The following is a 12,688-nucleotide window of genomic DNA, read 5'->3' as shown; positions in this document are numbered from 1 at the left end:
ACCTTTTTTGAGTACACAGTATTCAAGATACCATGGATTTAAATAGAGGCAATAAGATATTGTCATATTCTCTATCCCTTTTTTAATGACTCCTACCATTCTGTTTGCTAATGATTTCTAACATTCTTATGTAAGAGAGACAAACCAGTGATCTTTACTGCTTTGCACACAGAGGAAAGTACATCAAATATTATACACACTGACCTATTGGTAATAGTCTTTATTGAAAAATACTTGCAATATCTTCATACAAAGTAAGGTTACAATATTGTAACAAGAATTTGACAGTTCATAAATATCTTTTTACAGAAACACTCAGAACTGCTGTTTAATTTCATCATCTTTGTTATGCACGTAAAAATGAAAGTTAACCAGTAACTTGCTTTTTATTTTAATTCAACTTACCACCTAAATTAAATCCTAACAGTTTCCATAATTTTCCACTCTAATCCTTTCTGCAAAAAAATGATTGAAAACATGGAGTTAATATTAAGTAGCTGTTTATCAAATGTTCAACAAATCTTAAAAGTGATAAAATGTTGTATTAGTGGTCAACGATACTCTCCTCTACAATTAAAATTAATCTTTGTGAAAGATATTTGATTGTGCCCCCTACCTTTCTGTCTAATCACATATGCTCCTACCTCTTAGCCATGCCGGCAGCAGAGCAGAAGTAAGGGTGTCATGTGAAATCTGTTAGCATCCCATTGCCACCTTTACTTCTGCAATCTTTGTAAGGCTTGACCCTGCTGCAAACTCCAGGTGAGGGCTATTTGGGGGGAAAAATGGGGGAGCTCATTATCCCCATCACTTGGCACTACTAAAAGCTCAGGGAAGGGCACCCCATATGCTGAACAGCTTTCTAACTCTACTACTGAGGAAGCATTAAACATGCTAGCATGTCTAGAGTAAATAGTCCAGATTTATTGTATGTACAGGTTTTCTGTTTGTGAGGAGCAGAAATGTTTCTGGGGCATCCTGATTACATCTAGATCTATTAAGGTGCCATTTTTAAAAGCCAAACAATATAAATATTAAAATGCACGAGGAAGATACAGCTGCCACCTTTTTTCTAGTGAGGCAACAAGATGGCTACCACCTGACTTTGAAAAAGTACTTAAAATGATTTGAGAGTTTGGAAAAAATGTACATGTACAGAACAGCTGAAAAGCAACTTTCCTTCCTTCCCACATCAGTACTTGCATGCACACAAAGAATTAGTTTTAGCTTACCATCATTTACTGACAGAGGAACTACGGAAGGTCATATTTGCAAATAAATAGAAAATCATCACTTTAATACAGAAAAGCAAAGTCTCATCCATTTGAAAAAATATTCACATTCAGAAAGTGCCATTGCAAATATACAGCAAAATTAAAATAGCATTTTACAATTATGCTTCACAGCCCTATCAAAAGTGCCTCCCCTTGAACTTGAGTTCAATTTAAAACATTGCACAGCTAAAAAATGCATTAACAAAACTGGGCACAGCAAAGTGCCCACACATTAAAACAAAACCACCTAATTGTTCCATGAGATTCCAGGATCAACTTGTTAGAAGAGAGTCGGTTTAGGTAATTTCATGAGCCATTCTTTCCCCATCTCCACCCCACCCCTTTAAAAACAAAACTCTTCCCATCCTGTTCTGAAGTCCAACTAGGGCAACTGGGCTGTCAGCATTCCTAGCTAAAACACTGTTGGTAGCACTAGTGATTATGGGTCATCCCTAATCACAGAACGGAAGAAACTCACTCATGAGTAACTTGAATATCCTGGTGCAATACTCCTGGATCTGACCAGTACATTTTTCTAGTGACATGCTAGGCAGACTAGTTACAGCAAAAAAGAATGGTAAAGCACCAAGAAGAATAGCGTATGCAGGTGGGGGCTAAATCCTATAAGCAAAATCCTATCACAAGCTACCACTGGGTTTATTGTTTCAACAATAAATATAATCAAAATAGTTTAGAAAGCAATTTCTTGCATACAAAAACTTGCATGTGTCCTCATAGTCAAGCACAGCATATATTCCAAATGTGAAATCTGCTGCATCAGCATCCATTCCCATTTTATGGGACAGTTCAAAGACTCTATGCAGTTTAAGGGAGATTTCTGTTTGAAAATCAAATAATACCACTCTCCGCCACAGGTTAACTAGGAAGATAGCAGTCTTGAAATGGAAGATGTTCACAAAGGCTTCATGAATCCACAGAAAATGCTTAGAATTCACACTCTCAAAACAGAACGGCCAGGGACAGGTGAAGAAAGGGAAATGGAACACAAACAGCTGATTAAACTCAGTGGGCACCTCCTCTATCATTTGCTACATCTTGTAATCTTCTCAACAGAGCAGTGTGATTCTCCTGACAGATCCGTTTGGCTGGTGATTCAGTACCATCTTCTAAGAGAATGCCTCTTTTCTTTGTGGGAGTCTCTCCAGTTCTAATCATGCTGTTAATTTCTCTCAATCTCTGAAACAATCACAGCAAGAACAGGAAATGTGGGTATCCACAGGTTCAGAGGAGGATTCTGCAGTAAAACCCCTATCTCTTTGCCAATCTTATATTCATTCACCAACAGACTAGGTAACCTTAACAAGGATTCCACATTGGTTTGTTACTCTCATGTACACCAAACAACGACCATAACAGAAAGAGGCACTTCATGAATAGTTAGTGTGCTGATGTGCTGTAGAGTCGCACCCTAGCCTGCCATACATTAGGGACCCTGAGTCACTTATAAAAACAGGACTAAGACATTTGAGAGCTTTATTTTTTAGACTGCCTTGTCTGTTGCGCCTAACTTACCACATGGGTAACTTTGCAGGTGCAGTATCTATTATATACTTGAGAGAGCTTGTCTGTTCAAGAACTCCTCCTAAATGGTAAGAGCTAGGACCACCAAATTTGGTATGCAGCTTCCTCTTATCACAACTTAAAGCAAGGTAAAGGTTTGGGTTATGCCAGGACAATGGGATGTGTCTTGAATGAGATTGGAAAGGGAGGTGTCTGGTAAGAGGGACAGCAATATGTGTAATGTCCACAAGGAGCCAGAAACGGGGACTGGCAGCTATAATCCCACTGGGACAGCAGGAAGTGGTGGATGTAGACATTCCTGCTCACCTCTCAGCCAACGTAGCCCCTCCTGTGGTCAGCCCTGGAGCAGCTGCTTTGAAAGTATGGCCCCTGCAACCCCCATACCTCCAGCCCTGAGCCTCTCCTCACACCTGAACCCTGACTCCAGCACTTCCCTCACACAGCAACTCCCTGCCCTGTACCCTCCACGTTCTCAAGCTCCTGCCCTGACTACTGCATTGCCCACACTCTCAGCCCCCTGCCCTGTAGCAATGCGGGGTAAATCTTCTAGTTTATTCATAAGCAAAAGGAATAAAACTTGAGAACTAGCTATGTGCATGCACTCATAAATCACATCTTTGCTTTTTTTTTAATTTGTAGAAAAGGATGCTATGTAAGTGTTCTTTTAAAAGCAAAACTAAAAATCATCCCTCCTCCCCACCAATTCTTGGAATATTAACCATTTACTCTGACCTTGGAGGGGCTACTGCTGAAGTAATAGAATATTTTCTCTCGTGGAGAAAGTGTAGATTCATTTTTGTGTGGTGAAATGTAGATTGAGTGATTCTGGGACAGCTGTATTCTGCGGGGGGAGCCAATTCTTACAAATGGATATGGAGATAGTGGAGGAGCATCAGTCTGTTAAGAAAAAACAGAACAAATCAATCACTACCACTTTCTAACAAAGAATAGGGCAAGCATTAGCCCCTTTTGAATGTTTTTAATGCTTCCCCTATACATGGCATAACATTCAGATATTGTAATGTTTATAAAGCATAAAACAATTCTTCATGGGCCTACTTCACTGAAGCAGGGGAGGGCACTTTGTCAAAACAAAAAATGCTGTTTGGTATGGATATGGCACCAAGAATCACAACATACTCTCATCAACAATTAAAGTTTCCCAATCCTAGAATCTAGGGAGTATGTACACATGCTTTATTTTCTGTTGCTACAGTTATTTCAAAAATTAGTAAAATGAAGCACTCTCTCATAGTTGCTGATTGCAACACAAATGAAGTGGCAAGAGCACTTTATAAGATCTACACACCAACAGTAGTTGATTTAATAAAGGATGTTATTTCACCCACCTTCTTGCACTGGCTTTTTTTTTTTACTAATGAAAGTCATTAATACACTTACAGCATTTGTGGAAGAATACTTTATGGCAAATTCTTTAATTTGTTCAATATAGATGTTGTTATAGAACTGAATAAGATCTCCTCGTTCCTCCTCCTCAACATCACTGTTTGCACCTGTCAGTCTGGTGGGAGTAGGAGGTGCACTATTTGGCTGTGGTACTGGCAGGGTGCTGCTGGATCTCATGACAGGACTAGAGTCTCTGCTAGCTGGAAGGCAAGAGTAGCATTGCAATCCTCTGTTAGATTATTATTAAATGTAGTTTTTGCTCTTAGAAACAATTTTAATGTGGTTTTTATAAGCTCTAGTCAAAAGCAAAAAAGTTCCAGATCTATGGTTGACTATGCATCCCTCATGTGGAAAAATACTGCATACACACACGGGGACAGAATTACATTTGGGTGGGTAACTATAAATCTGACAAACTAAATATTCTTTTAACTTGGAAATGACCTTTTTGAAGTTTAAAAAAACAACAACAAAACAAAACACGTGCAACTATATAAAGCCCCACCTCCCCCCAAATACTTCATAAAGAAGCTTCATGGGGTAGCTGAGTTAGTCTGTAACTGGAAAAACTTGATACACAATGAATAGTCTAGCAGCACCTTAAAGACTAACAAAACATGTAGACGGTATCATGAGCTTTTGTGGGTACAGCCCATTTCTTCATCTGATCAAGAAGTGTGTTGTAGCCACGAAAGCTCATGATACCATCTACATGTTTTGCTAGTCTTTAACGTGCTACTGGACTATTTGTTGTTTCATAAAGAAGGTTTGTTGTTTCATTACGTATCAGAGAGGTAGCCATGTTAGTCTGAATCTGGATAAACAACAAAAAGGCCTGTGGCACCTTATAGACTAACAGATTTATTGGAGCATAAACTTTCGTGGGCAAAAACCCACTTTGTCAGATGCATGTAGTGGAAATTCCAGAGGCAGGTATAAATATACAGGCATTTGAAAAGAGTACCAATCAAGAGTAAGGCTAGAGATAATGAGGTCAATTCAGTCAGGGAGGATGAGGTCCACTTCTAGTGGCTAATGTGGAGGTGTGAACACCAAGAGAGGAGAAACTGCATTTGTAGTTAGCTAGCCATTCACGGTCTTTGTTTAATCCTAAAATGATAGTGTCAAATTAGCAAATGAATTGTAGCTCTGCAGTTTCTCTTTGAAGTCTGTTTTTGAAGGTTTTTTTGTTGCAGGATGGCTACTTTTAAATCTGCTACTGTGTGTCCAGGGAGACTGAAGTGTTCTCCTACAGGTTTTTGTATGTTACCATTCCTGATACCTGATTTGTGTCCGTTTATTCTTTTACATAGGGACTGTTCAGTTTGGTCAATGGATATGGCAGAGGGGCAGTGCTGGCACATGATGGTGTATATTACATTGGTAGATGTGCAGGTGAATGAGCCTGTGATGGTGTGGCTGATGTGGTTAGGTCCTGTGATGTTGTTGCTGGTGCAGATATGTGGGCAGAGTTGGCACTGAGGTTTGTTGCAGGAATTGGTTCCTGAGTTAGAGTTACTGTGGTGTGGTGTATAGTTGCTGGTAAGAATTTGCTTCAGGTTGGCGGGTTGTCTGTGGGCAAGGACTGACCTGCCTCCCAAGGTCTGTGAAAGTGAGGGAACATTGTCCAGGATGGGTTGTAGATCACTGATGATGCATTGGAGAGGTTTCACCTGGGAAGTGTAAGTGATGGCCAGTGGTGTTTTGTTATTTTCTTTGTTGGGCTTGTCTTGTAGCAGGAGGCTTCTGGGTACACGTCTGGATCTGTCAATCTGTTTCCTCTCTTCCTCGGGCAGATATTGTAGTTTTAAGAATGCTTGATGAAGATCTTGTAGGTGTTTGTGTCTGTCTGTGAGGGCTTGGAGCAAATGTGGTTGTACCTTAGTGCTTGGCTGTAGACAATGGATCGTGTGGTGTGTCCGGGATGGAGGCTAGAGGCATGTAGGTAAGCATAGCGGTCAATAGGTTTTCTGTATAGGGTGGTGTTTATGTGACCATCACTTATTCGCTTTGTAGTGTCCAGGATGTGGATCTCTTGCATAGACTGGTCCAGGCTGAGGTTGATGGTGGGGTGGAAACTGTTGAAATCATGGTGGAATTCTTCCAGAGCCTCCTTCCCATGGGTCCAGATGATGAAGATGTCATCAATGTAGCATAAGCAGAAGAGGGGCGCTAGTGGACGAGAGCTGAAGAAATGTTGCTCTAGGTAAGCCATAAAAATGTTGGCACATTGTGGGGCCATGCAGGTGCCTGTAGTGGTGCCACTGGTTTAAAGGTATAAATTGTCCCCAAATCTGAAATAATTGTGTGAGGATAATGTCACAGAGCTCGGCCACCAGTTGTGCTGTGGCATCATCAGGGATACTAACTGTTCCTGACAGCTTATATTCCATCTATGTGTGGGATGTTGGTGTAGAGAACCTCTACAATCATGGTGCCTAGGGTGGTGTTTTCTGGAAGATCACCAATGTACCACTTAAGATGAACCGCTTAAGCTACAGGACAGACATTAGTTGGAAGCAGCAGAAAGACGGGAGCAATGAATCATTGAGTCCTGCGTTTAATGGTAGGCCACGTACCCAGGCTTGTTCTTGTGCTTTCCTAATTGTGGGGGTGCTCTCCCCATGCTAGGGGAATAAAAAAAAATGGAAGAACTCAGCACTCTTCTACTCCCTCACTGATAAGCTTGGAAGCATGAATTGCTCAAATGTCATCCTTTCAGATGGACATGTTAGTTCGAAGAGGCAGTGCAATGGCATTAAGTCCTTGCAGTTTTAGCCCAGCACTTTCTTTGCTCTCTAGAAAAGTAGTAATTGCACTCAGGGAATGGATGTTCAGATTAGGCCAAAACAGGAGTCCTAAGTGAATGTGAAGTCCCTGAAATATAGGTGGAGAATTTTTTCGTTTGTAATGCAAATGTTAAGTAGGTGCTCCTATGCTAAAAAAAAGCGAAGGGTCAAGGGAGTATCTGCAGTGAGAACACCTCTCTAGCATGCGTTTAAATGGACAATGAGTATTTTTTTAGTTCTCTTAGGGTATGTCTAGACTACAGGCTTTTGTCAACAGAGGCTTTGTCGACAGATACTGTGTCAACAAAGAGCATCTAGATTACATCCAGTTCTGTCAACAAAGCAAGTCGCTTTGCCAACATTAGTGTGTAGACGCAAAGAACAGTGTAGATGCAATAACACCTTCTGTCGACAGAACTCTGTCGACAAAAGGCATTATTCCTCGTAGAATACGTTATGTCGACAGAACTTGGCGGTAGTCTAGACGCAGGTATAGTTTTGTCGACAAAAGTCCAATTTTGTCAACAAAACCCTGTAGTCTAGACACACCCTTAGTGATGGTGCTGGCCTGCCAGAATTTCTTGCTAAGGAGATCTCTTACTTAAGTACCAGTTCTTATCTAGACCTACAAAGAAGAACTACTAACCCCAACTACTTGTAAAGACAACCTAAATGTGAGACACCACTTGATACCTTCTGGTATTCATTTTGTCTTGGAACAATTTAGAGGGGAATCTTCTGCAGAACAGCACTAATTAGTGCATCAGGCTTATGTGTCTGCCAGCACACACAGCTTCAGAAAAAAGAGCGGGGTAAGTGCTATAGAAGTCCAAGCCAAACGTGAGGGACACAGAGTGGATTAGGGAGAGCAATTTGATATAAATTCTCCTGAGTAGAAACCAAAGATGATGGGGGTTCAATAGATTATTAAAATGATAAACAGCTGTTAAGGTAGCAACAAAATTGTGAAGGGCAGCTCTAGTATTGAGCAAGTTTACTTGGAGTTAAATGGTGCAGGTGTTTTGTTGCTGAAATCTTCCTGTACCAGTCTAAATTTAAAATATCTGCTTACCAAAAATTAAACCATTTGAACTTTTATTATTGCCTTCCGAGGTACTGAAATCTATACGTTAAGTTGTTTATATCTCCTCCTTTCAAGCTAGATAAAACATTTCCTTTCCCCAGGATTAACATTAAGATATTCCTCGCTTTAGAGAGCTAATCTAGTTCACATCCACATACAACAGTTTGTAATGACTTACTTCTGTCTTTAGTTCTCTCTCTTGGGGAATTCTGTTGGCTACTGCTATCACTGCTGCCAGAGCGACGGCGCTGTCTTCTGCCCTTTATCAGGACTGTCCGATATACCTACAAAAAACCCAAAGTGAGGAACAACCCAACAGAAAAAGACAGTTAAATGAAGGCAGCCATATATGCAAGCAGCAAAGGGTTGTATGAAAGACCAGCACTTTAAGAAATGTTTGTCTTACAAGGGAAACTATTGGAACAATACAGGTTATCCCAATATAGATTATTAGAAGAGAATATTTTGCAGCCTCATTTTCTAATCCCTAATATCATAATATTTAAATGCATCATCTTATTTTTTTAAAAAATCACTGGGAGCACTATCGTAGGTTTTAAATGAAGACATCTAGAATCTAAACCACATTTTGTCAAACACCACGTATATAGCAAAGAATTTAGGATTTAGCCATCCTCTTCAGAAACTATGAAAAGGTATTTGGTACACTGCAAGTTGCCTATCAGGGTTTATGGACTTTAAATTTCTGGGAAGTAAACTGAAATCCTGTTAGAGTAAAGGAATTTATACCATTGAGGGTTAAAGCCCACTAGTGAAAATTAAAGGTCGTCACTCAAGATTCCCATTCATGGACTATCTCTGAAGATGGAAGCTACCATAAGTACTTGAGGGGCACAGTAAAAATATAAACCCCATTACTTCAGTATTAATTGTGCTTACATGACTCCTTGCTTGTGGTTGGGTCCTATAGCAACGCATAATGTTCTGAAATGACTTGTCTTCCTTTGTAACCTGAAAAAGGCAATTAGTTTTTTGTTTGATGGGGAAATGCAACTGCCTTAAATTTCCAGTAATCCCGATAAATTATTTTACTATTTAAGTAACAGACATTTATTTTTTTATTCATCTTACCTTAGCCATTACATAAATAGCACACATTAACAGTTGATCTAAATGTCTGTCCATCATGAGCTCAGGGCACTGTACCAAAGAAAACTCAAAACATGTCCAGATTTTCTTCCTCAACTCATCAGAAATATCCAGTTTGACACAGAGATCCCGCAGTCGAACACTTGCTAAGTGATAAACCTTTTGGAAGAACCAGTAGACAGCATTTGATAAGAACAAAAATCAAACTCTTTTAACTTACATGGCTTTCTAAACATAGAACTGTATCGACTATACTAATTAACAAAAAGGAAAGCTCAGCATGTTTTTTTTTTAAATGAGCTGTTTAAGACTCCAAATCAATAGGCAGTATTTATACATCCAATAAAATGTCCACTTTAAACCAGGATTTGAAAAATTAGTTTATTTTGCTTGCTTGAGAAGATCAGTGTTCCCTTGTAACAAATATACACCACAGATCTAAACCCATGAAAGAACATGCTGTGTTTTAAGTACTTAAGATACTATTAACTCTCACAGGAGAAACGGTACTCTGATCTCCAAGTCCTGGTTTTCAAAAACTTATTTTCTATATGTAATGTAAACAGCCTGTTATGAACTGAAAATCTTAGCAAGTTTACAATAAAGCCCATACTCCTGAGAAAATGATAACATTTCACAGTGAAAGGTACCTTTCTAAAGAAGAAAGACAGAGAGCCAGTCTTTCGGGCTTTACTGCTGGTGGTAGTAGAAAACTGCTGGTTTTGTCTTTGTTGGTCTCCAGAAGAGAGCTGTTGAATCGCAACTTGGCTTGGTAACTGAAGGGATGTCCCACTCATCTGAGTGTTAAGGGTACCAGCAAGAGTCTGGGCACTGAGTGGCTGGATGGAGCTAGATACAGCCTGAGTCTGGCCACCTACATTTACCTGAACCGGGAAGAAAGTTATTCCTCCATTTTCATTGGCAATGCCTGTAATTAAAACAAAAATGAATTCAGTAAAGGGTGTCTAAAAACACCAGCCATGCTTCCTGAGCATCAGTAACTTTTGTAATGATGGACACTCATAAGTGTGTAGTGGTAGGCAACTGAAAATGTTCAGGAAAGAACAATGAGGAATCTTAATCATAAACAGACCAAAAGATAAGTGGTTAACCCTAGTTACTTTCAATCAATCAAGAGAAAGCTAAACACATGACTCCCACAAAAGGAAGTGGGGAAGCAAATGTACATTTGCTGTAGTATTGACGGCTAAATAGTATCCAGGCCTTTTCTTCATTCATTACTATCCTGTTTTATGCCCTGTGTATCTCTGCTTTTCATTTCCTTCCATATCCAACGTCTACCTACTCTTTCACTCCCTACCGATACACAATTCAGTGTTCCTGGTAGTAATCAATGCAATTCATTCTCCCAGAGCTTCCCCCTTACCTTGTACTGGTATTGTAACAGTTTGTCCATTGTTGGCTGTGACAGTGGCAGTTGCCACAGTAACCAATGTCTGTCCAGGCACAGGAGTAACTGACATAGTTTCAGGTGTCACATTCTGCACTGGCACAGTATTTACTACAGGCTGCTGTGAGACTCTTACGGGAGTTCCACCATCAGGAGGATTATCATTATCCACAAATAGCCTTCTTCGCGTAGGGTTGGTTGTAGGAGAACTGTATCTGTCATACAATGTGGCTGGAGAAGACGAAAGACCTGAAGATATACATATATAAAAAAACAAACACACAAGCATTTAACTTGAGCTGTAACTCAGTAATACTTAAGTTTTATGGCTGCAGTGCTGTAAAAATTCATCTAATCAAAATGTGCGCCATAACATCTTACTGTACTCTGAGGACTTCATTTTAAAACGAAGCTTGAATTTGTATTTAGCCACTTTACTGTTAGTACAGGGTGGAGGGAGGGGAAGGGGAAAGAGCCTGGGTAGAAGCAAGTCCTGGACTCAGTTGGGAAACATGTACTAAGAATGACCTAATCATTCTGGTGGGATGTTCAGAGGAGTTTAGTTCATGTTTTGCATTAGTTTTTCAGTTAATAAATGAGATCCTCTACCATGATGTGCTCTTTAGTGTCAGTCTGGACTTGTTGATATCCTGGCTGAGGGGAAAAATCAAGGGCTCACCTGCAATACCATGCCCACTTGCAACAAGGCATATTAGGACAGACTGGAATAATGACAGGACTCTGAACTGAAAAAATACCCATTATTTGCTTAGTTCTATTCAATATTTGTTACAAACTCCTTAGTACATCCCATCTGGCACACACATTAGTTATTTTAAAAATGTAATATTTCTTCATGTTGTCGTCAGTCAGGCATCCTGATGGGTACCTGACAAGTCATCTGCTCCGTCAAGGATGATAAACTTTTGGCTGCATGCATGCATGTGCTCCCTTGTCTAAAGCGTTAACCATGTGCAATCAGTCAACACGACAGACTCCAAGAGAGCCCCCAGAGACCAAACATCAGATAAGGATTGAAAGCACCCGGCCAAGTTTATTGCCAAGCAAAGTCCAATAATAGTTGCCAGCAAATAGACTCGTTGCTGCGCCACTATATGTATGTACACCGTGACAATGGATTCAGCATTGCCTGCCCATGGTCAGTCGATGACCACCCTTTAGGGTGTACACAGATATAAACAAGTTAACTATCACTCCTGACGTATGAGGTGGCCACCCTCTGATGTTACTTACACCCACCCCTTACCTTATACATGGAGTTGGATCACTATCTATCTGGCTATCAGTTTAGACCCTGGGTCAGTGTGTTCTTGTTATCTGTGGGATGTGTATTGGTACCAAGATGTTTCTTAAAATGTTCTGTTACAATCCCTCTGGAATGTGCTTTCAGCCTGTGGCTGGTACCACTTATGTATAAGTGTTTTTATAATGTCAGCCCTGTTCTTGCTAACTTATGTGAGCAGGGTCTGCCTCTTGCTCACAGATTAACTGTGCTTTATATTAGCAAAGTCTTGACCATTGCTGTCTAGACCTCAGGTCTCACACCTGGCCTGTGATACACAAGCTTATGCTTCAGGCCCTCATCTTACTATACATGTAAATATTCCATTGGAATGTGTGTAACTTGCATGCATCGGAGTGCCAACTTTCTACCACACAGCATACATCAGTTCTAAAATACAGGCTACACATTATATCTTTTATATATTTTTTAAAATCTCACCTTTTCCGACCCCTCCAGTTTCAGCACGAACTTCACTGATCCTTCTTGGAGTCAAAGGAGAGCCTACCAGACTGTTCCCATTAGATCTTTCAAAATAGTGAGGTGGCATCACCTAAAATAATATTGATGTAATAGTCAAAATATTAGGTACTACAGGTGGAACCTCCCTGGTCCGGCAACCTCAGGATGTGAATGGTCCTGAACAATGGACTTTGCCAGACAAAGGGAGGTCAAGGTTCCTCGCTTTGCTGGCTCCACTACTACTGAGGCTGCACTTGCCGTTGCCAGCCCAGCCCCCGAACCTGGCTAGCCAGGGCTCTCTGGTCC

At 40.4% G+C, this 12,688-nt stretch overlaps 1 protein-coding gene across 2 annotated transcripts in view; it reads right to left on the bottom strand.

The window, feature by feature from the left end:
- Window positions 1-205: 205 nt before the first annotated feature.
- Window positions 206-12,688, bottom strand: part of RBL2 (RB transcriptional corepressor like 2) — a 70,614-nt gene continuing 58,131 nt past the window's right edge. For both annotated transcript variants that reach the window (XM_075940272.1, XM_075940273.1), the window contains 9 exons: window positions 12,362-12,473; window positions 10,594-10,866; window positions 9,857-10,134; window positions 9,189-9,365; window positions 8,997-9,068; window positions 8,275-8,380; window positions 4,218-4,423; window positions 3,549-3,713; window positions 206-2,471 (listed from right to left, as the gene is read on the bottom strand). In XM_075940272.1, coding sequence (XP_075796387.1) covers window positions 2,298-2,471; window positions 3,549-3,713; window positions 4,218-4,423; window positions 8,275-8,380; window positions 8,997-9,068; window positions 9,189-9,365; window positions 9,857-10,134; window positions 10,594-10,866; window positions 12,362-12,473 — 1,563 coding nt within the window. In that variant the 3' untranslated portion in view covers window positions 206-2,297. The remainder of the gene's footprint in view (window positions 2,472-3,548; window positions 3,714-4,217; window positions 4,424-8,274; window positions 8,381-8,996; window positions 9,069-9,188; window positions 9,366-9,856; window positions 10,135-10,593; window positions 10,867-12,361; window positions 12,474-12,688) is intronic.

Source organism: Pelodiscus sinensis, chromosome 12, assembly GCF_049634645.1.
Source record: "Pelodiscus sinensis isolate JC-2024 chromosome 12, ASM4963464v1, whole genome shotgun sequence".
Classification (NCBI taxonomy): domain Eukaryota; kingdom Metazoa; phylum Chordata; order Testudines; family Trionychidae; genus Pelodiscus; species Pelodiscus sinensis.
This window is presented reverse-complemented; position numbering and strand designations above follow the sequence as displayed.